The sequence below is a fragment of the Euleptes europaea genome, chromosome 1 (assembly GCF_029931775.1).
Source record: "Euleptes europaea isolate rEulEur1 chromosome 1, rEulEur1.hap1, whole genome shotgun sequence".
NCBI lineage: Eukaryota > Metazoa > Chordata > Lepidosauria > Squamata > Sphaerodactylidae > Euleptes > Euleptes europaea.
This window is the reverse complement of record NC_079312.1, coordinates 146,906,363-146,930,173: the sequence shown is the minus strand read 5'-3', so window position 1 is coordinate 146,930,173 and position 23,811 is coordinate 146,906,363. Positions and strand designations below refer to the sequence as shown.

At 45.5% G+C, this 23,811-nt stretch overlaps 1 protein-coding gene across 1 annotated transcript in view; it reads left to right on the top strand.

The window, feature by feature from the left end:
• BAZ2A (bromodomain adjacent to zinc finger domain 2A) overlaps positions 1-20,452 on the top strand; it is an 87,912-nt gene extending 67,460 nt beyond the window's left edge. The window contains exons 15-29 of the mRNA XM_056853969.1: positions 3,762-3,976; positions 4,473-4,547; positions 4,957-5,116; positions 6,455-6,514; positions 6,733-6,877; positions 7,520-8,085; positions 11,271-11,490; positions 12,043-12,198; positions 13,588-13,751; positions 14,560-14,843; positions 17,373-17,505; positions 17,864-18,010; positions 18,284-18,522; positions 18,776-18,919; positions 20,148-20,452. Of these exons, the coding sequence (XP_056709947.1) occupies positions 3,762-3,976; positions 4,473-4,547; positions 4,957-5,116; positions 6,455-6,514; positions 6,733-6,877; positions 7,520-8,085; positions 11,271-11,490; positions 12,043-12,198; positions 13,588-13,751; positions 14,560-14,843; positions 17,373-17,505; positions 17,864-18,010; positions 18,284-18,522; positions 18,776-18,919; positions 20,148-20,316 (2,877 nt within the window). The 3' untranslated portion in view covers positions 20,317-20,452. The remainder of the gene's footprint in view (positions 1-3,761; positions 3,977-4,472; positions 4,548-4,956; positions 5,117-6,454; positions 6,515-6,732; positions 6,878-7,519; positions 8,086-11,270; positions 11,491-12,042; positions 12,199-13,587; positions 13,752-14,559; positions 14,844-17,372; positions 17,506-17,863; positions 18,011-18,283; positions 18,523-18,775; positions 18,920-20,147) is intronic.
• The last annotated feature ends 3,359 nt before the right edge of the window (positions 20,453-23,811 follow it).

Below are 23,811 nucleotides of genomic sequence, written 5' to 3'. Positions count from 1 at the left end.
TCTTTGGAATTTATAGGTGCCCATTTGGATTCGGTTCAGGCCAGAGCATTCAGCGTATCAGGGTCATCCAGAAATGGGTGCGTCTGTTTTCCACGAATAGTTACCAGAGGGTTCTTAATGTGCAAAAATTGCTGGGCCTTATGGCCTTGACAACTGCTGTAGTGGTTTTTGCCCGACTGCATATGCGTACGTGTGAGCACCTGGCTTAACGAGAACCACAAACCACAACAGGAGACGAAGATGTCCAAAGAAGCTGGTTTTACTGGTCACAAAGGTTAGCAGAGCACAGAGAACCTAAGACAGCAATGGGGCAAACTGGCTTGCACTTGATAATATAAAAGCATTGAAAAAAGCATTCAACAGCACAGTACAGCTTCAAGAGATTACAGATTACAAACAGCACAAAGGCGCCGTGGTTCTCACGGACTACTGTCGGCTTCAAAGAGTCCAAAAATGCAAAACAAACCTTGAAGGCAAATTGGTGGGAAAACGAAACTAACTGAGATACAGACCTGACATTACGCTGCAAAATTGGTTCTTGTGTACGTTCAGGTTAAATGTCGATTCACAACATAAAAGGTTGTCTATTCCCTGTAATCTGGTCCCTGCAGTGGTGGTCTCTGGAGTCTAATCCCTTCCTCACCCCTAGTCCTCAGAGTCAACTTTTTACAGATACATCTTGTTAGGGTGGGATGCCCATTGTGAGAGACTTCAAGTGCAGGGGGTCAGGTCACCTAGTGAGTCTGCTCTTCATATTAACTTGCTTGAGTTACATGCCATTAGACTTGCTCTCTGTTCCTTTGCAGAGAAACTGGAAGGTCAGCTGGTGCAAGTCGCCACGGATAGCACAACAGCTCAGTGTTCTATAAACAAGAAAGGGGGCACAGGGTCCATTGCAGTGTGCGCAGAGGCTACCAAGATCTGGAAGTGGTCCGCTTTGCACCGCATCACTCTCACAGCTATACACATCACCAGGGAAAACAATATTTTGGCAGATGCTCTGAGCCGACGCATGGGGGATGCCCACAAGTGGTACATGAATCTTGCTTACCTTCATCCACTACCCCACATGTGGGGCAAACCTCAAATAGAGCTGTTTGCGACCCACTACAACACAGTGGGTCCGAGGTTCTGTTCCAGAGTGGCCATAGGCCCGGGCTCAATGGGGGATTCATTTCAACTACAGTGGTTGGGAGCTCTCTTTTATGTGTTCCCTCCATTCCCCCTATTGAGCAGGGTCATTGCTAAGGTCAAGATGGACAGGTCCGACTGTATCCTGGTGGCCCCTTATTGGGCCAGGAGGACCTGGTTTGCGGCACGTGCGGCCCTGGCCAAGGGGAGCTATGTAATATTTCCTCCCAATGAAGACCTACTTCTGGGAAATGCAGTCTGCCCAACATACAATCGTTGCATCTAGCGGCCTGGAGGATCCAGGTTTGAATGACTGGTCTGACAGGGTGGCAGAGGTTCTTGCCTATTCCTATAAGGCTTCCACCAGAAAGTCGTATGCTTCAAAATGGAAACGTTTTTCAGTTTGGGTGGCAGGGAAGGGTTTCATCCTTGACGAGTGTTCCCTTTCTAATATTTTTGATTATTTGTTATCCCTTAAAGATTCTGGACTTTCAAACTCTTCGATTAAAGTTCACTTGTCAGCAATCTCAGCCTTTCATGTCAGACTAGACTTGGGTACAGTTTTTTCTCACCTGCATGCTAAAAAGCTTCTGAAGGGTCTGGCAAACCTTTATTCCCCTGTAACGCCTCCGATACCTCAATGGAGTTTAATTTTGGTACTCACCCAGTTAATGGGACGCCCCTTTGAACCCATGGCCACATGTGACGTCTTTGTTATCCTATAAGACTGCTTTTCTAGTGGCCATCACTTCAGCCAGAAGGGTGAGTGATTTGGCTGCACTCCGTTACAACCCGCCCTTTACTAAATTTCATCCTGATAGAGTGGTCCTCAGACCTAGCCTCGCCTTTCTCCCTAAGGTTGTGTTGTCCTTCCACCTATCTCAGGACATCGTCCTCCTGGTTTTCTTTCTGAACCCCCAATCGGACACTGATAGAACACTGCACTCTCTGGATGTCCAGAGAGCCCTATTGTTTTATTTAAAAAGAACAAAGGACTTCAGGGTGCATGACAATTTGTTTATTTGCTTCAGTGGCCAACATAAAGGTCGCTGTGCGAGGTCTCAGACTCTCTCTAGAAGGATCTCCTCTGCGATTCAGTTGGACTATGAGAACACTCGCGTTGACTGTCCTTTGCAGATTAAGGCACATTCCACCAGAGCGTATGCTGCTTCCACCGCCTTCGGTTCCAGACTGGACCTTAAAGACGTCTGTTGGGCAGCGACATGGTCCACTCCCTTGACCTTTATTAAACACTACGCGATTGATGTGGAGCAGCAGAGAAGCAGCTGTGGGACGAGTGGTATTGCAGTCATTGTTCCGGTGATTTGTCCCACACCCACCTCCTAGTAAGTGAGCTTGCTACTCTCCCAATGTGGGACTGCACAGAAGCCACATCGATGAAAACAAAGTTGCACTTACCTGTAACTGTTGTTCATCTAGTGGTCTTCTGTGCAGGCACACTTCATTCCCCTCCCTCCCTCGCTGCTGTGGGACCTCTCCCTGACATCTCTGGAGAAAAGTTCCGTGGCGGCAGGTTGGAGAACTGAGGGAGGAACACTCCCTCCCCCCTCGTCATGTCACCATTTGGGCAGGAAGGTCGCATGGGCGGGGGGAGGGGGAGATTTCCTGGGATCCGATCTTTCTAGAAGATGAAAATCTTTCTCCGTGGCCGGCCTTGCGCTTGCGCAGTCCCAATGTATGCCTGCACAGGAGACAACTAGATGAACAACAGTTACAGGTATGTGCAACTTAGTTTTTATCAGTTTTGAATCTCTCACCCTCCAGCTTCAGCAGATGACCCCACGTTCTGGTGTTATGAGAGAGGGAGAAAAACGTCTCCCTGCCAACCCTCTCCATACCATGCATATTTTTATAGACTCTATCATATCTCCCCTTCTTTCTAAGCTAAACAGCCCTAAGCATTTTAACCGCTCCTCATAGGGCAGTAGGAAGCCACAGCCTTCAATTTGCAAGATCTGAGCAAGGCTGTCAAAGGTAGGACATTTTGGAGGACTTTCATTCATAGGATAACCATGAGTTGGAAGCTTCTTGACGGCACTTAACACACACACGCATAGGGCAGTTGCTCTAGCCCCTTGATCATTTTGGTTGCTCTTTTCTGTACCTTCTTAAGCTCTGGAATATCCTTTTTTAGATGTGGTAACCAGAACTGTACACAGTATTCCAAGTGTGGCATCACCATAGAGTTGTACAAGGGCAGTATGAAAGCAGCAGTTTTATTCTCTATTCTTATGACTCATATGGCCAACATCTTGTTCCAAACTGTAGAATATTGGTTCTAGTGCATCCATCAAGGTTCCAGGGAATATCAGTTCTCTGCCATGGAAGGACCGGGTTTCTACTCCCACTCAGTCTACAGGCAGGAACTCCTAGATGATGTTGCGACTTTAGACCTTCTAGTGGGATGAGAAGCCTCCTAGTTCTGGTCCTTTCTGCTCTAGTCTCTGGCTTTTTGAGGAACTCTGTGTCAACAGTGCAGTGCCCTTAACTACAGTGTACTCTGTTAAACTTTGATGGTGACATTGCAGAACCAGGACAATAACTTGTGTGTATGAAATAGTATTTGCGAAGTCCCCTCAGTTATTCTGTTCTTTCTTTTCTCTTACCAGTCACTGAAGATCCTTGGTGAGAAACTTTCTGAGATAAGTCTGAACCGTGATACTGTGTCAGAGATTCTTCGTTGCTTCCTCGTGGGTTATGGGGCAGATGAGGATCTGTGTGATAGCTTGCGCACTAAACCCTTCCAGGCACTGCCCCCAGACAGGAAGGCTTCTGTCCTGGCTTTCTTGGTCAACGAACTTAACAGCAGTGCCCTTATCATCAAGTAAGTGGTAGTAGACCAGGAAATGTTCTGAATTGTCTATCAGGGACACATTTACATAACAATCTGCTCTGCATTACAGAGACATGGCTGTGTAGAGGACAAGTCCCAGGATGCTGTTACCACATGCACAGTGGGGGAAAGGGTACAAGGGAGCTAATTCAGCATCTTTAAGCCCATGTTGTGTGAAGATTAACTGCATCCCAGTATGCATCATGTTCCTGACTATAGTGGTCTAACTGCGAAGCAGATAGGGACTCCTTGTGCCAAACCTTTCTTGCAGAGTGTAAAAGAATACAGTGCCAGGATAGAAGCTTGTCCACCCTGTTGTTTCCATATTCTCATCAGTATACAACAACTCAGAATTTCATAATACGAAATGTGCTGAATGTCAGAATTGGTCAAAGAGGATTCTTATCCAGTCCTGGATAATCCTGTTTGATTATTAAAGCCCTTCTCTAATGTACATTCTTAATCCTCTGTATCTTCCTCCCCACAGTGAAATTGACAGGACTCTGGAGAACATGTCCAACCTTAGGAGAAACAAATGGATTATTGAGGGCAAACTGCGCAGGTAGGTACCAGTGTATTTTAACTTAGGTCCAATGTAATCTGGGTGACTCAAGAAAGCCCAGAAGTTTACGTTGTGAGGTGGGTGAAGCTTTTAGTTGAAGATGCATGAAAATATACTGGGCAGAGATTAGATTATCACAATATTCCTTGTGCTGTGGAATCTAGCTGTGACCATAGAGTCCCAAGTGATTATGAATTGCTTTATCTTCTACGGTCTTTGGTTTTCCAGAGGATGGGGTTAGGGATAAAACACTTCTAGCTTTCTTCCCCTTGTTTTGTGGGTCATCTAAAGAAATTACTGGATACGAATAGGCAAATTAGTGCCAGACTGTGTGAGCTGATTGTAACTCCTGCCCTGAGTGAACACCATAAGGGCTGTTGGTTAAAGCATAATGGCTATTCCATACTAGGTTGAAGATTGCCCTAGCCAAGAAGACAGGACGGCCTGAGTCAGAAATCAGTGGCTTGGAGGAAGGCCGGTGGAGGCGGAGCTCACGAATCACAGAGGAGAATGAGGACATGGAAGAGGAGGAAAGGACCAGAGTGTACAAGACCCGAAAAGATAATGAGGTGATTGCTTAACTGAGAACCTCTGCTTTACTAATGAATAACAAGTTTGGCAGAGCCAGTTCTGGTTTTGCGGAACTAGAGAGAGACACACAGAGTAAATGAAACGGCTTTAACTTTCATTGGATCAATGGATTGCTTCAATATGGTGCATGCCTTGTATAAAACTAGTCCTTGCATGTAGATGTTCATGTAATGGTAAACTTAGAATCATAGAATAAAATCAGAGTAGAAAGGGACCACCAGGGTCATCTAGTTCAACCCCCTGCACAATGCAGGAATTTCACAACTACCTCCCCCACACATCCCCAGCGACCCCTACTCCATGCCCAGAAGATGACCAAGATGCCCTCCCTCTCATAAACTGCCTAAGGTCATAGAATCAGCATTGCTGACAGATGGCCATCTAGCTTCTGCTTAAAAACCTCCAGGGAAGGAGAACTTACCACCTACTGAGGAAGCCTGTTCCACTGAGGAACTGCTCTGTTAGAAAAAATTTCCTAATATCTAGATGGAAACTCTTTTGATTTAATTTTAACCCATTGGTTCTGGTCCGACCTTCTGGGGCAACAGACAACAACTCGGCACCATCCTCTATATGACAGCCCTTCAAGTACTTGGTTATCATATCCCCTCTCAGTCTTCTCCTCTTCAGGCTAAACATACCCAGCTCCTTCAACCTTTCCTCATAGGACTTGTTCTCCAGAACCCTCACCATCTTTGTTGGCCTCCTCTGGACACGTTCCAGCTTGTCTACATCTTTATTAAATTGTGGTGCCCAAAACTCAACACAATACTCTAGGTGTAGATTTTTTTCCTGTCCTTAAAGCCCTGAGAGAGAGCCAGCATGGTATAGTGGTTAAGGTGTAGGACTAGGATCTTGGAAACCCAGGTTCAAATCCCCGCTCTGCCATGGCAACTTGCTGGGTGACCTTGGGCCAGTCAAACACTCTCAGCCCTGACCCTGGCTAGTATTTGGATGGGAAAACTCCAAAGAATACCAGGGACGTGACGTGGAGGCAGGCAGTGGCAAACCACTTCTGAATGTCTTTTGCCTTGGAAACCCTACAGGGTCACCATAAGTCAGCTGTGACTTGACACAAAAATAAATGTATTTTATATATACGTACACATACAGATATATAACCCCTGATACATTAGGAGAAAGGCCTCTCAGTGTATATTGCTATGCCATTGGCAGTTACAGGTGTCATATGACTTTCTGTCTTACACCCTCCTAATTCATTCCCACATAGGTGTTTTTGTGTTTCCAAAGCATGTTAGCCAAGATCAGGAAGTAAGATGAAATCAAACCCTTAACACCTTTCCTTGTCTTTTCAGAATGACACTCCAGTTTTCAGTGTGCCTGAACTGGAAAGACAGATTGAAAAGCTTTCCAAGGTAAATGTTTGGGGTTGGAAAGTTGAGTAAATATGAACTGAAAGGTGGGAAGGAAGCCATGGTTTCTGCTAGGCTTAGTAGGGAATGGCAGTGATTGGTTCTAGGTTAGTGATTGGCAGTAGGAAAGCTTTTAATAGTGTGTTGCTACCTCCTTTTGTCATTAGAGCTTTCCCTACTGATGATCTTTAACACCTTTGGTGCTCTTCTTCTTGCTGCAGCGCCAGATGTTCTTCCGCAAGAAGATACTACATGCCTCACAGTTGTTGCGGGCTTCATCATTTGGGCAGGATCGATATCGACGCCGGTATTGGGTTCTGCCCCATCTGGGTGGGATCTTTGTAGAAGGCTGTGAGGCCTCAACAGGTATGATGGGTCTACAGTGTACTTTTGTTTTTTGTTTTTAGAGGTCAGAGAAGGTCTTATAAATACCATCTCTTGATTTGATGAGGAAAAATAAATTCCTCTTGTGTCTCTGAGGCAGGACTGCTCCTTCTTCCTTTAGAACTTGTGCTCACAAGGAAGGAATTTGCTACAGCTGGTAGGACAGATAGGTCAAGAACTGATGTGATAAGTTCAGAGAAGAACCATGGGGCAATCTGGGATTTCAGGCAAAAAGAATAAAATAGACAATGTCTCGTTTTGCCCTTTTGAGTGCATTATACCTTCTAAATTGAGCTATTATTTTTGGCTGATTTTATTAAGGAATGGAGAGCAGCCATCGTTGTGGGGCTTTGTGTGTGGGAGTTATTCCAGTGGAGGGGGGGCTGTTTTAGAAGGAGGTATATTAGAAAACTGTACTTTATACTGCAGCTATGTTCCCCTTCCCAATGCTTCTGTGTAACTCGGAAGGGGCACTGGGGTACTTGGACATTGCAATGTGTCATTCTGCCCTGAGGCACATGTAATGTGTAATGCCTCAGCTCACCTACTTTGCTTCATATTTCACCACCACGTGATACCCAAATATATTTTTTAAATATCTGACTTTCCTTGCTCTCCAAGTAGCTTCACCCAAGAATGTGCTGGAGAAGGAAGAGGCTTCAAAGGAGGAGGAACATGAACTATCACCAGTCAAGAAGGAGACCACTGAGACACCAGTCATTGATCACATGAACTGCACAGCTTCATGGTCATGGAGCCGGCCATGGAGGGACAATGTGGGGTCGCTGCAATCAGAGCCACTCCATCCCAAGTTGGATGAGTCCATGCCCATCAATGGATATTTGGAGGACTCCCTGTCACTGGGCCAGTCGCAGCATGACCTCAGTCAGTCAGCCTTCCTGTCCTGGCTCAGCCAGACACAGCAGGCATCTTCACTGCTTAACAGTTCTGTGCTCACCCCAGACAGCAGCCCTGGTAAAGGGGACCCAGCCCCCCAAAAAGAACTGCCAGACTTTGCTGCAGAGGATGAAAGTGCCACAGAAACTCAGGTCACCTGGTTCAATATGCTGCCCAGGGCATCCTGCAATGACTCTCCCCTTGCTATCTCCATTGACCACCCCTCTCCAAAAGCTGCTGCCCAGCTGTGCAAGCCTCCAGCCAGGGACCAGCCAAAGGCTTCAGCCCGGCAGGTGAGCACCAGCTAGAAATGTCTCCCTACTAGCTCCCAGTATTGACCTAAGCTGGAGAAGTTGGGAAAAGAAGGAAATTCCATGAGGGAAGTGCAAGGAATTGGCCTTGTTTTGTTCTGGGTTAAAGACCTCACTCTTTTATAAAACTGGAGACTTAGCATCCTGGGAAAGTTTCGTTATGTATGGGCACTTCTTATATAACAGTTACAGTTTGTACCTGCGTAACCGTGCTTGGGGCTTAGGATGGGGCTCTCCTTCTAACTCAGATTGCATCTCTGATCTCTTCAAGGTAGCAGTTGGACCCGCCACCCCAGTTGCAAGAACTATCATAGAATTTGGGAACATCCGATATCAGAGGGAGAACACCTTTCATACTATTCACAGAGAAATTAAAGGAAGCCAGGCTGATTATTTGGAAGGGTTTCTCAACTATGAAAAATATCCAGCAGTGGATTGAGCTTCCTAGTAAAATGGTGGGACCATTAAGAAAAGGGCTGATGCTGAGGGGTTACTGAGCAACAGGCAGAATAAACTCCTGGCAAGATCTTGGGAAGCGGGCAATGGGCAAGAACTGGGGGTATTTTGCTGCAAGGATTCTTTCCTTCCAGCCAACCAGGTGTGGGGGGGAGGGAAGAGACCAGCCCCTGAAACTGGGAGTCGCTGAAGTGATTTAAAGTTTGCCAAAATCAATTTTACTGTTTGTATGTGTTGAAAGCAGCCCTGAGCCCAGTTTTGCTGCGGGAGGGCTTGATATACATTGAATTAAATAGATAAATGCTGAAGTGGTATCCCTGAGGGCTGGTTTTAGGTATACGATATGCTCAATTCCTACTTTCCCTCAGTTATGCTTCTCAAGATCAATGGATCATGGAGCTTCTAAGGGATAAAGGAAAGGAAAGGACTTTTCCCTCAGTCTTCCCTTGTGAGGGAATCGGTGCTCAACATGGCAAAAACAGAACACATGATGAGGGAAAGGAGTTGCAGCCTAGGCTTGGCATGGGATAGCACATAAACACCACTAGGGCACTTTCACACAGGGCAAATAATGCACTTTCAATCTACTTTGAAGGTGGATTTTACTGTGTGAACTGGCAAAATCCACTTGCAAACGATTGTTAAGGTGCACTGAACGTGGATTTCAAGTGCATTATTTGGGCTGTGTGAAAGTGCCCCTAGTTTCTTTAAATGAAACAAAGTCCTCAGGGCCAGATGAATTGCATCCAAGGGTACAAAAAGAACTTGCGGATATAATTTCTGAGCCACTGTCAATTATTTTTGAGAATTCTTGGAGAACAGGTGAGGTGCCAGAAGACTGGAGGCAGGCAAATATTGTCCCCATCTTTAAGAAGGGCAAAAAGGAGAATACAGGAAACTACCAACCGTCAGCCTAGTATGTATACCTGGAAAGGTTTTTGAACAAATCATGAAACAGTCAGTTCCTGCGCATTTAGAAAGGATGGCTGGGATTACTAAGAGCCAACATGGGTTTCTCAAGAACATGTCATGCCAGACTAACCTCATCTTTTTTGAGAAAGTTATTAGCTTGCTGGATAAGGGGAATGCTGTAGACATAGTTTATTTTGATTTCAGTAAGGTTTTTTGATAAGGTTCCACATAATATTCTTGTTGACAAGTTGGTAAAATGTCACTTGGATTCTATTAGGTGGATCTGTAACTAGTTAACGGATCACACCCAAAGAGTGCTTGTTAATGGTTCCTCATCCACTTGGAGAGGAGTGACTAGTGGAGTGCCTCAGGAATATGTCCTGGGCCCTGTGTTGTTCAACATCTTTATAAATGGTTTGGATGAAGGAATAGAGGGGATGCTTATTCAATTTACAGATGATACTAAATTGGGAGGGGTAATAAATATGGTAGAAGAATGAGGCAGGATACGGGATGATCTTGACAGGCTGGAGAACTGGGCTAAAACGAATAAAATTAATTTCAGCAGAGATAAATGTAAAGTTCTGCATTAGATAGGAAAAATCAAATGCATAATTATAGGAGAGACTTGTCTTAGCAGTAGTGTGTATGAAAATGATCTAGGGGTCTTAGACTATTCACTGAACATGAGTCAGCAGTGTGATGTGGTATCTAAAAAGGCAAATGCAATTTTGGGCTGTATCAACAGTAGTATAGGGTCCAGATCACGCGAAGTGATGCTTTATTCTGCTCTGGTTAGACCTCACCTAAAGTATTGTGTTCAATTTTGGGCACTGCAATTTAAGAAGGATGTAGACAAGCTGGAATGTGTCCAGAGGAGGGCAACAAAAATGGTGAGGGGACTGGAGACCAAGTCCTATGAGGAAAGGTTAAAGGAGCTGGATATGTTTAGCCTGGAGAGGAGATGACTGAAACGTGAAATGGTAACCATCTTCAAGTACTTGAAGGGCTGTCATGTAGAGGATGGGATGGAGTTGTTTTCTGTTGCCCCAGAACCAACGGGTTGAAATTATATCAAAAGAGTTTTCAGCTAAACATTAGGAAGAACTTTCTGACAGTAAGAGTAGTCCCTCAATGGAACAGGCTTCATCGGGAGGTGGTGGGCTCTCCTTCTTTGGAGGTTTTAAGCAGAGGCTAAATGGCCATCTGTCAGCAATGCTGATTCTGTGAATTTAGGCAGATCATGAGAGGGAGGGCACGAAGGGTTGCGTCAGTGGTTCGCTCTCTTGGCCCTAAGGGTCAATGGTTCACTCTCTTGGCCCTTTCTTACATGCCCAGGGTAGTGCCGATCACCACTTTGGGGTCAGGAAGCAATTTCCCTCGAGGTCAGATTGTTCAGGGACCCTTGAGGGTTGTTTTTTTGCCATCTACTGAGCATGGCGTAGAGGTCACTGGGGGTGTTGGGGGTGAGGTAGTTGTGAATTTCATGCATTGTACAGGGGGTTGGACTAGATAACCCTGGCGGTCCCTTCCAGCTCTATGATTCTATATCCTTCTTAGGATGGCAGCTCGATGTAAATGACCTTGCCAGACTGGCAGACCTTGCCAGTCTCTTGTCAGTCTTAGGGGATTCAGTTGTTCTAACATCCATCCTTCCTGGTGATGGTCTCTAGCAATGATTATCATTTTGGGAACATATTAAGATATTGACCTTCCTTCATTTGAGCCCCCGCCCCCAAATCCAAGAGCCTTGTGACCAGCTTAGTTTGGTGCCTTTTTATTTTTCTCCTCCCCTACAGCTGAATGGCTTCTCCTCAGCCAGCTCAACATTGCCACTGCTGGCCTCCTCTCCTCTTCATTCTGGCTCCAGGAGTCACAGTACTAGAGCCAGGGACACCCCCAGTAAGGCCCAGGAATCTCTAGGACAGCCCAGACGACGGGGGCGCCCCCCCACTAAACTCTTCAAGCAAATTGAACAGAAGTACTTGACACAGCTGACAGCACAGCCTATACCCACAGGTAAGACCAGTATACGTACTCCCCATTACAAAATTTGGACATGGGAGTGCCGTGGGGTTTAAAAATGTATTGGATGTGGTTTGAAAAAGGACTGGTAAGAATAAAGGCAAGGTGGCTTTTTATTTGAAAGAGGATGCATAAGCTACATTTTTAGACTGCCTTCTCATGGTGCTCTCTCTTAGGATTGTCCTCCTGGAAACAGTCAGGTCGCAGGCGTCCTCAAACTATCTAGTTGCTAAGGCCATCTAGAAAATACCAGGTCATCCTTGTGTTTTCATTTGACAGCATGAGGACTAGCAACTTGTTTTTTTAATGTTAACACTCCCTAAAAAATTTCATTAGCATTGATATTCGATATGACTTGGATGTGTCCCTTCCATTTCTAGACCTGATGCATTAAAGCTGATATGCATTTCCTCTAGTATATACTAACTTGTCCCAAGCCCCAGAAGGGCTAGCAGAAATATTGTACTGTAGTAGTAGTGGCTGAGCAGTAGTATAAGGCTCTAAGCGAGCTTCCTTCTCCTTCCTTCCTTATTTCTTCTGTTCCAGAGATGCAGAGTGGCTGGTGGTGGCTGCAGGATCCAGAGGAGCTGGAGGCTATAATGCAAGTACTGCATTCACGAGGGATCCGTGAAAAGGCCTTGCTTAAGCACCTCACCAAGCACAAGGAGTACTTACGGGAGGTGTGTGCCCGAGCTGCCAATGGTAAGAGCTCCCTAGAATCATAGAATTATAGAGTTGGGAGGGACCACCAGGATCATCTAGTCCAACACCCTGCACAACGCAGGAAATTCACAACTACCTTCCCCCACACCTCCATGCCCAGAAGATGGCAAAAAAAAGCCCTCCAGGATCCCTGGCCAATCTGACCTGGAGGAAAATTGCTTCCTGACCCCAAAGTGGTGATTGGCACTACCCTGGGCGTGTAAGAAAGGGCCACGAGAGCCAAACACTGACATAACCCTTCCTGCCCTCCCTCTCATGGTTCTGGTCCAACCCTCTGGGGCAACAGACTTCCAACAGATATCCAGGTAATTATAATCTCCCATGACCATTGTGTCTTGTCTCTTTGAGAACTTTGTAATGTAGTCTAGGAGTGTCTTATCCAAGTCCTCTGCCAATTTGATGGTCTATAGCTGACCCCCACCATAATATCACTATTGTTTCTTTCTCCTTTTATTTTTACCCAGCGACTCTTAACTGAACTTCCATGCTCAGATTTATTTATTTCCTCATAAGTATACACATCTTTGACATATAATGCTACTCCTCCCTCTTCCTTATTTGTCTATTTCTTTTAAACAAGTTGTATCCCTCAAGCCTAATATTCCACTTGGGTGTCATCCCACCAAGTTTCAGTAATGCCTATTAGGTCACAATCCCCTTCCTGTATTAGGACTTCAAGCTCCTCCTGCTTGTTTCTGTGCTCTGTGCATTAGTGTAGAGACATCAGAATCCATGGTTTATGTGCCCTGAGGATTTCATTTCTGGACTTACCCATGAGTTAATGTTTTCTTGCATTCATGCCACTCCCTGTAAATCTTTAGTGTTCTCATCTCCAGTTATTGGCTTCATACCAGGCTTTAAGTTTTTGTCTCGCTCCCCCATAGGATTTAATGTAAAGTACTCCTTATCAGGTTTGCAAGGCTCTTACTAAACACATTTTTTCCTACCCTCGTGAGGTGCAAACCATCTCCCGGTAAAAGAGCTTCATCAAAAAAAGTGTGACCCATAGTCCAAAAAACCGAACGTTTCCTGATGACGCTATCTATGTAGCCAGTCATTTATTTGCAATACTTTTCTTTCCCTTCCTAAACCATGACCCTCAACAGGAAGAACTGACGAAAGCACAACCTGTACCCCAGGTCCTTCACCTTTTTACTCAGAGCTGCATAGTCTCTTTCTGGGCTGTGCCAGGCAACATCATTTGTTCCTGCATGGATTAGCAAGAAAGGATAATAATCTGTGGGCTTGATGAGTCTTTCCACCCTTTCTGTCACATCCTGTGAGCTGGAGGGAGGTAGTCAGTCCCAGGGTCTGTGCCACTACATTTCTGCTGTTTTTGACTGAATCTCTACTTGGCTTCTCACCTAGATCCCATCTTCCAGACTCATCCCGAGGGTGCTGGCCACCCTGTCTCCCAGGAAGCCTTGGCCCAGTGGTCAATGGCTGAGCGAGCCTTTGAGACGGACCTTTCTGTGCTTCAGTGGGTGGAGGAACTGGAGCAGCGGGTGCTGATGGCTGACCTGCAGATTCGAGTATGTATTGCTTTAGTGCAAAGACTTTGAACCCCATTTGACCCCCTGTATGTTCTTAGTTTGCTGAGAGAGGCTCATGATCTCAAGACCTGCTGTAATTATTCAGGCCCTGCATGAAGGTATCATCTTGTTTCATGGGTTAAAAAATCAAGGGTTATCATATTGAGATAATAATTCAGGCTAATGAGAAATATTGCTATGAGCCATAGAGGGGTTATTTGCTTTTGTCCTGGGGTCTTCTGTGATGTCAGTTTTAGATCGTGTGTGGGGCGGGGAATAGTTGTTCTTCTTACGAAACTTTAATGCAGTGCCATGGAAATTGCTGGTGTCAATGTGTATGTATGAGTTAAATTGTAAGTTTAGTTTTCCTTGGGTGGGTGCCACCTGAAAAGCAGGTACAAGTTGCAACGGCTGGTTGTGGGTGACACTTGAGTACAATTCTTTCTGTCATTAACACAATGGAATTCAGTCCAGAGGAAGAGAAAATGCAATTCCTCTTATGGGAGGAAGACTCAGTGTTATTTGCAGGTAGCCAAGTATTGTTCTGCAGCAATTAAAATCCGCTCGAAAAAGATTATTAGTGTTAATAAGGTTAATTTTAATTGATATAATTTTTGTTCAAAGAGATTATTTTATCATGTAATCGGTTTTATTGACAAATTTTGTATATTTTCTAGCTAATGCCGTAGTATCTATCTATCGATACTTGAGTACAGACTCTCAGATGATTCTGGAGGTTTCCATAGTATGTTGTAGCCATCCTCTTCCCATCTCCAATGTCACAGATATTTCTTTGCCTTTCCTACAGGGCTGGACAAGTCCAGATCCTGATTCTCTTCGGAATGACTTGCGGTACTGTGAGCACAAGCTGGAGCATTTGGAAGATATAACTGTAAAAAATCGGCGTGAGGGACCAGCTCTGCACCGTGAAGCTACCCACCCTCTAGACTTAGCAGTGCTCCGGCTGGCAGACATGGAGCAGAACCTGGAGCGGAGATACCTCAAAGAGCCCCTCTGGCCCCCACATGAGGTGGTGGTAGAAAAAGCTTTGCTGAGTAATCCCAGTACCCTGGAGCTGGGAACCACGGAAATGTGAGTGCAAGTCCTTTACTGTTGACTGAATTTCTCCTGGCTTTGAGAATCAGGGTTGTATCCCTGTCTCTTGAGGTTGTGTGTGCAGGGGAGGGGGGGCGGGTTGACTATCTAGAGACAAGAATTCTGATAACTTCTGTAGTCAGCCTAATAAGGTGAGGAAGAAGTGCTGCAATGGTTGTGAGAATGAGCTATGTTAGGCAATAGAAAGTGCTACACGTATATGTTATGGTGAATTTCCAAAATCTGGAGAACATTAACATTGACTGGTAAATGAGGTTTAGTGGGAATTGTCAGAAATCTCTGTGTCGTGAACCACTTTTTTGCCGTTTGCATCTCTGGTGCATCCTTTAAAAAGGTGAAGGTAAAGGTGCCCTGTGCAAGCACTGGGTCATTCCTGACCCATGGGGTGATGTCACACCCTGACATTTTCTAGGCAGACTATGTTTATGGGGTGGTTTGCTAGTGCCTTCCCCAGTCATCTTCCCTTTACCCCCAGCAAGCTGGGTACTCATTTGACCGACCTCGGAAGGATGGAAGGCTGAGTCAACCTTGAGCCAGCTACTTGAAACCAACTTCTGTCGGGATCAAACTCAGGTCGTGAGCAGAGCTTGGACTGCAGTACTGCAGCTTACCACTCTGCGCCACGGTGCATCCTTTAGTTGTAGATTATGCAAATTAGAATGTCATTTAGACAAAATACATGCATTTGGCCATAATATTTAACTTATGTTTTATTTACTTTTATTAATAAATGTATATGCTGCTTCTGATTACACTCAGACCATCTTATGAAAATCATTAGGCGGCATTTGAAAACCAGGTCAGCAGCCCAAACACAACAAATGTTGCCAAACATCAGAGCATACTCCAAAGCCCCAAACAGCAGAGGCAGAAAAGGCTCATTGGAATAATGCCTTCCAGTTTGCAGACTCTGAATCAATTCTGGAAGTTGGTTCTTGTAGGTTATCTGGGCTGTGTAACCGTGGTCTTGGTATTTTCTGTCCTGATGTTTCGCCAGCAGCTGTGGCAGGCATCTTCAGAGGAGTAACACTGAAGGACAGTGTCTCTGTCCTTCAGTGTTACTCCTCTGAAGATGCCTGCCACAGCTGCTGGCGAAACGTCAGGACAGAAAATACCAAGACCACGGTTACACAGCCCGGATAACCTACAAGAACCAATGAACTCTGACAGTGAAAGCCTTCGACAATATTTTCAGTTCTGGAAGGTTATTCACAAGGTGGATGCTGTAACAAAGAGTGCTAAAGCACTAACAAAGGTGACGTGTTTCTCCCAGAGGGAAAGTATGCTCAGTAGGAAATTCTGAAATTACCTAAATTGGTGGGCAGGTCTATGTAGGGAGACAAAAACTGAGAAAAATTGGCTACTGTATGCTGCATGAGTTGTAGCTTCCAAATAATCTTCAAGGGCAACCTTACATAGAATGTTGCTGGAGTCCAAACTGGAGGTTACAGAAGCATGGATTGGTGTGGCTAGAATCATTAAATCAAGGAGAAACCAAAGTTTTAAATAGTCACAAATGGTAAAAGGCACTCCTAGCAACTCCTACAATCTCCTTTTCAAAGAGGTGGCTAGTCCATAGGCCGCATTCACCACTAAGTTCTTTACTTGATCAAATTACAGTCAGTTTTGACCTCATACAGATTCAGTGGTTCCAGCAGCTCAAGAACATTTTCTTTCCCCTTCACCATCACTTCCATCTTGTCTTGTTCACCTATTCCACTGCACCACAGCTTCATGGACACTGATTCAGGACCGGGACAAAACTCCAAACAGTGGTGATGGGTGGGGAGCCTTGGTGGGCCCAACAGCAGTGATGAGGGGGGAGGGAATAAAGGTCAGAGGGAGAAGAAATTCCCACTGAGAGTATCATGGGTCCCCATCTGTAGTGCTGAATCTTGGATAACACCACAAAATAACTGCCATTTGTTGGATTAGCTTCTCTGAAGCAAACTCTTAGCCAGAATAGAGACAGGAAAAACCAAAACTAACAAAGAGCAGTACCAGATGCTTGAGAATCTGGCTGTGAATTAGTCCATTAAATGTCAGTAAAATATCAGTCAGAAAAAAAATCAGCAGGAGTTCTCCCTTTCCAGTTGAAGCCGTAGAATATCTCTACCCATCGCTATCTGTTTCCCATAAACAGGCCAAAAAACAGATTGAAAAGGGTCAAGGAAAGACCCATTTTCCTTTGGGTTAGTTTGAGACTAATTAGTACATATCAACTTTCATCATGTGAAGCTTTTGCCTTGTGATGGGAGCTTGTGGACAGAGGATAAGTCAAGTTTAATAAAGTGAGAAGTAAAAGTAACAGACTTGATGAGAAATAGAGTATTTAGCATTGCCAGGCTCAAAGCTGAGAAAGTTAAGATCTCGTAACAATCCTGCCACTGATAACAGGTGCTAAACCCAAAGCCCGCAAGCTGCTAATTTCTTTTGCTAAGGAAGGCTGTTTTTCCCCCTACACATACTCAAAACTTAAAGAGTTTCTTTTTTTTTCTTCCTCAGTGCATATGAAATCACATCCCGGATGCGGATGTGGCGCCAGACACTGGAGCGATGCCATAGTGCGGCCCAAGTGTCTCTCTGCATTTATCAGCTGGAACGTTCTATTGCTTGGGAGAAATCAGTTGTCAGAGCGGTAAGGAAAGAACATTTGGCTAAGGTTAGAGTTGTTTCAGGGCTGGAAACATAAATGTGTGTAAATGGGTAAGTGCAAATGGTTAACCCATGAAACCCTTGGCCCAGGTACGTTGATCTTTCTTGTGGGCTTGTTTGGAGGCATGTGTGTGTCAGGTTTGTGCTGGGAGAACTATAGAAAGGTTGCACCATTCCAAGACTTGGGTGAAATTAATCTAGTTAAGAAGGAGCGAAATTCTTGGGACTTTTAATACTGCAAGGGAGGGAGTGCTGTCTGCTTTGGCCTTGAATGTCCTCTGATTAGGGTTTTGCCTGGCTTGGGGCTGGTCCTCACCCCTGTCTGTTCTCCCTGCCTTCAGACTTGCCTAGTGTGCCGAAAAGGGGATGATGATGAGAACCTGCTGCTATGCGACAGCTGCGATCGTGGCTGCCACCTCTACTGCCACCGGCCCAAGATGACTGAGGTGCCAGCCGGTGACTGGTTCTGCTCCCTCTGTATTGCTCAGGTGCTGGCTCCACAGAGGCTTGAATCTGGCCCATCTCAAGCTCCCTGGACTATTTCTTGATTCGGCAGGGTTTTCTTTGCCTCACAGTCCATACTGAAATAAAGCATTCTGTGTATTGGGGGGGTTTGCATGTTTTGTGCATGCCTATATAGATACCAGCATTATCCCTCGCAGATAACATTGAACTTTTGGTACTCTGCTTTAGGAAAATCCCTTTCCTGAAGTTAACTCCAGATATTAATAAAAGTCTCCCCTCCCTTTTTTGTTGTGCAGATGCAAGGAGAATACCAGGATGATTATGGCTCTCTGCGGCGGGGCAAGAAGCGGAAAGCATATAGTACTGGCACTATTTTAGGGAATGAAGAGCTCCACCCTCGGTCCCGGGTAGCAGCATCCCAGCAACGCAGTAACTCAGCCAGTGTACCACACCAATACTCGGGCGAAGGCCTCTCTCCCTCCAAAAGAAGAAGAGTGTCAACACGAGGCCAGTGCGCTGACCTTACCTTCTGCGAGTAGGTGTCCCCTTGAAGCTGGGATCCCAGGAAGACATTATGGAGAAATTGGCGGTGGGGGGGGATACAGTGTGTGGCTGGTTGGAAAAGGAGTAGAATCTAAGTTGCTTCCAACTGTGAGAGGAGTTCATCTCTAGTTGGCTTTGCCCTGCAAAATCCTTGAGTGCTGCTCCTTGGACGAACCTTCCACTTTTGTACTAACTAGCTCATCAATTCCATTGTCTCCTTACCATGTTTTGGCCTGTTTTTTCAGAATCATCTTAATGGAGATGGAGGCACATGAGCATTCCTGGCCCTTCTTGGAACCTGTCAACCCCCGGCTGGTGCCTGGCTACCGGAAAATCATCAAGAATCCAATGGACTTTGCCACCATGAGGGCACGGTTGCTACGGGGCGGGTGAGTACAGGGAAAGAAGTAGCTGGGCCCAACTGTAAGGCCTTTTGGAAAACCAAGCATTGAAAAGTAAATTCAATAGCTTACTCTTTGATGCTCCAAATTTGGCATCTGAGGTAGCTTTTCCCGCTGGTGCTGGCCTTGGTTAGAAAGTTTCGATATTCTGTAGGGTTGGAGCTGTCACACAGTTTATTAGAGGGAGGGCATCTTGGCCATCTTCTGGTCATGAAGTTTGGGTCACTGGGGGTGTGGGGGAGGTAGTTGTGAATTTCCTGCATTGTGCAGGGGGTTGGACTAGATGACCCTAGTGGTCCCTTCCAATTCTATGATTCTACCCCATTATGGCTGCGGTGGGCCAGTGGGCCAATTCCTTCCTTCCGAGTTACCCAACACTGGGAAAAGGTGATGCAGTGGACAGAATATGTGGCAAGACCCAAGCTTTAAGACATTTGAATATTAATGCTTTTACAGAGAATTGCTGGGATATCATGAACACAAAACTCTTTGCAATAATTGCAGTTTCAGTCAAAACTTGAAAAATTCTTTAAAAAATCCCAACAATTCTGCTCATCTAAGCATTCTGCTGGAAGAGGTGTTTTCTATTTCCCAGATTCTTAATTAGGGGATTAACCTTTCTTATTTCCCCCCAAGTGCTTTAATAAGGAAAAGCAGTGTCTTTAATGACTGGGACCAGTTGAATGGGTAGACCATGCAAACTGGCTCTGTTCTTTTAATTTGAACTTTGCACAGTGGAGTATGTGGCTAAAAGTGCTTCCTTCATGATGATGGAGAGGACCACAAGCAAACACTGCCTCTACTTGCCAGTCCTGCTGCTGTAGTGAGCAGACCTAGGCTGTTCCCAGGCTTCATGTCCTCACTATCTCCCCATTTCCTAATTATGGGTGCAGATATCAGTGGTGGTTTGAGAGAAAAGTGTGGGGAGGCAGGTGGGCTGCCTTAATCTGCCTTTGGGAGGAGGCCAGATGCATCTTCTAGGATGCCACCCTCCAGTAGGAAGTTGTTTCAGATTCCATCATAGTTGATATTTAGACCCGACACTAGTAATCTCTCTCAGCTTTCTAGGCAGCGCAAGGAGGAGAGGTGGGAGATTCATAGCTCTGAGAGGTAGGCAGAAGGGGCTCAATCCAGACTAGCCATCACTGCAATCCCTACTGGTTACTGCTGATCTTCTTGGACTCTCCTCAAAACTGACTGCTGCTTTGCTTCCCAGGTACACGAGCTGTGAGGAGTTTGCTGCTGATGCTGTCCTGGTGTTTGACAACTGCCGGACCTTTAATGAGGATGAGTCAGAGGTGGGCAAGGCAGGACTGGCCATGCGCCAGTTTTTCGAGAGCCGGTGGGAGGAGTTTTATCAGGGAAAACATGAGACAAACCCATGAAGCGGGCAGAATGGGAGAGGTGAGAGGTGCCCATGCGGAAGACCTTCCCTTTTTACCCTGTGCTGCACATTGTCTCTTCTGGAGTTCATCCTGCTACCAGCTGATTTCTTGTTTTCCCTCTCACTATGACTGGACTTGGATTAGCATTTAACAGTGGGGCAGCCTTCTCGAACTGCCTGGATCCTCAGAAGCCCTTCCCCCATCTCTTCGCTCCAAGCAACACAAACTCTCTGACTGATTGTCTAAGCCAAAAAAAAAAAAAAAAAGAGAATCATTTTTTCAAATGGAAAAACCACCACCCACAACCCCACCTTAGCTGGGGCTATTTAATAATAGCAATAGTTCTTAGTGAATGTGTAAGAACACTTTTTTCTGTGCAGTGTCAGTACCATGCATTAATGGCCAGTAACACAGACGTTAAGTTTTCCTCCTTTGTAGAGTCGCATTGAAACGTGTAAAAGCAGATCACTCCTGCCTCTGGGAATGACAACCTTGATGACACTGAAACATGCTGCTTCTCTTCCTCCCTCCCACCTTGGACCCTAATTCTGTCTCTCCCAATTCCACTTTCTTCCTTTCCAACAGCTACCATAGTTGTGACTAATTTCTTCCTCCTGACTTCTTTCTGAAACCAAGGGTCTGGTTTGGAGCTGCAGCCTACTGAGGGAGGGGGGAAGAGTGGGGAGCCAGGCAAGGTATGCTTTGGTGGGTGCGAGGTGAGCTTTCTCTTGAGGGTCTTGTTGTATTGTGAGGCACCTCCTCAAGCCACATGTCCTATGTTTATCCAGGACCTAGGATTTTCTTTGAGTAGTGAACCCCTAACTTCAACTCTTCACCTGTATGAGGGTCTTTATGTTCCTTGCCTCAGTTAATCCAGTATCAGTTAATCCAGATCAGCATGTGTGTGCATGCTCAGAATTGGTTTATTCCAGATTTTGTTTCTAAGGGAGTTGAACAAAATGGGAATAATCCAAAACAAATGTCCAGCAAGGAAAGGATATCAACTAGATCATACTTTTTGCTAGGCAAACCAAGCAGAGTGAAATTGGATGAACCTTCTCACTACCCCCCGCTCCACGTGGAATACTTCCAACAGGGAAAGTTCATGTATCAATCGCTGTGCCCCAAAGCAGGCTTTTATGCTGTAAGAATACAGCTCATTTTCCCTCTGATTGTGGGTAGTGTCACTGACGTATTGTGTCACTGGGCTACAGAGGACCACTCCTGAGCTTGCAGGAGTGTGGGGTGAGTGGGTCATGCATTTGGGAGGGAAGGACTATTTTGGGATTGCCCTATCAGCTGCTCAGGAATTGTGGAAATTGTGTCATGGGATTCTGGCCTTATTGAGTGCCCCCCCCCCCGGTGTTGTTCCTCAGGGATGGCTACTGTCTACAAAGATTGACCTGCAATCTTATCTGTGTGTGTGTTGTGTGTGTGTGTGGTTGGATTGCTTGTTCCCTGCCTGGAACATAACTCTCAGTCTAATGTAGGTGTTTCCTCCCTGTGAAGGATGTCAGATTTAACCCCCTTAGGACAGAAGAGTGCAGTCCTTCCATCCTCAAATGGCTCACCCAAAGCCCAGTGTGATAAAGGACAAGATGTTAGAGAGAAGTTTCACTGTTTCTCCTCCATTTTAGGTACCTTTTGCCTGGTCATGAGTTAATACTGCGGGGTCTAAAGTGCTGCCAACTGTAGTTATCATGACAGGGATTTCAGTCTAAGTGCAGCTTTAGGTATTGCACACAAGCGAAGACAGAGAAAGTCCTTCCTATATAACAAGCAGTGTAGATGTTTGCATGGACAAATGTGCAAGTTCCTGCTTGGTAAGTTTGTACAGAAAGAATGAAAAGAGGAAGCTGGAGTTGCTCATGCTGATTGTGTTGTCATTGTGTGATGTCCACAGGTGTCCTCACTCTAAAGTTCTGGAGCTGCTGTTAGGTCTTTCTTCTAGTCTTTGTCTACATTTTCTATGTCCTTACTACTGCCTTGTTTACACACACATCTATGGCCTCACTCTTAATTCTTCAGCCCTTCTTCCAATCTCTGAGTGTTTTCAGAGGAAAAGCATAATTTTTTTCATCTGTAACGACTTTCCTGTGTGAGCAAGGTCTCTGTTACACTTGTGACAGAGCCACAAAAAAACCATGTTTGTTGTGATGCTGCCTGAGAGCCTTATAGCACTTGAAGGCCTCGGCCCAGCCACTGTTCAGATGGGGTGTTTGATTCCAGCAACTATGGGGAATGATTGATCAGCATGAACCATTTATTGGAAACCAGCACAAGCTCCATGCAGATGAATGGGAGCTGTGTGAGACATAATTCATAATCAAACCGGCTTTATGCAGGGAGTTTTTTTGAGGGATTTGTGGCCATGCTAACAAGAGAAGTTCAATGGAGAAGAGAGGTCTGAAGGATGTTTTTTTAAACTCATTTTGTGTTTGGATGCCAGGCACCTGGCCAGACAAGAATCCTTGTGACTGAATCCAGATTCAACTTGTTCAGTTATATCCTCCTTCTCCCTTTGTTGCCACAGATCAGGAGATCAAAACAAAGGCTTTTTTAAAAAATCTGGTTGTCTTGATAGTGGCTGGTACCTCCCTCCAAAAATAGTCTGTGAAGTAGCTATTGACAAGTGAAAGAGAAACTAACTATTTTATAGCTCGTAGTTCAGCATCTCTCCAACAGTCACCTCCTTGTGGAACATGAGAGCCTGCTGTGGTGTTTTGTGTTCCAAGTAATAACATGATTTTAGCATTCCTCTCACTCTGTTGTGGAGCACTGGTTCCTAGGGAGACTGCTGTCTGAGGAAACAGATTCCCCTGACTTGTACCGCACACCAACATTGTGGACTTAGAGATGCCTTGGGTCATGTGCCATCCCCAGCTGCCTGCAGCCCTTGAACGTGGTGCCGCTGTTGTTGGTGGTTCTTCTTCTCCAGTCTCTTTTGCAGGATGCTGGTCCAATACTCCCTATTCTGGTACAGAGATAAGGAGGCGTATGGGGAGAGACCAGAGGAAACTCCTGTGGTCCTTTCACTTTACTTCCCCAACTTTGGGTGGATCAGAGGGGTGGAAAGCCACACCCTGAAACCTTAACTCCCTTGCTGCTTTTCATATCCAGCCTAGCTCCTCAAACCATTGTAATTACGGGTATCACTTAGGGGCAGATAAATGGCTGGCAGGGTTTCATCAGGAGATGGCTTTCCTCCCCCATATCCAGCTGTGCTACATCTGTGTGAGACTGTGTGTGCGTATGCGTTTGTGTATGTCCCAACCCGCGTCGACCAATCCAATTGCAAGAGCACTGATGTAAGTAACATGTAACCACAGGTGATGTAGCCTGGAGACCGAAACCTCCCTTTTTGTGCTTCCTCCACCCCAATCTCACTTCCCCCGTCCCTCAGTTGTTTTCAACAAAACGTAGCCTTTTTTCTATCAGATAACCTCAAACTTTATTTTATTTTAAATTTTGGGATTTTTTTTTGCGTTTAAATAA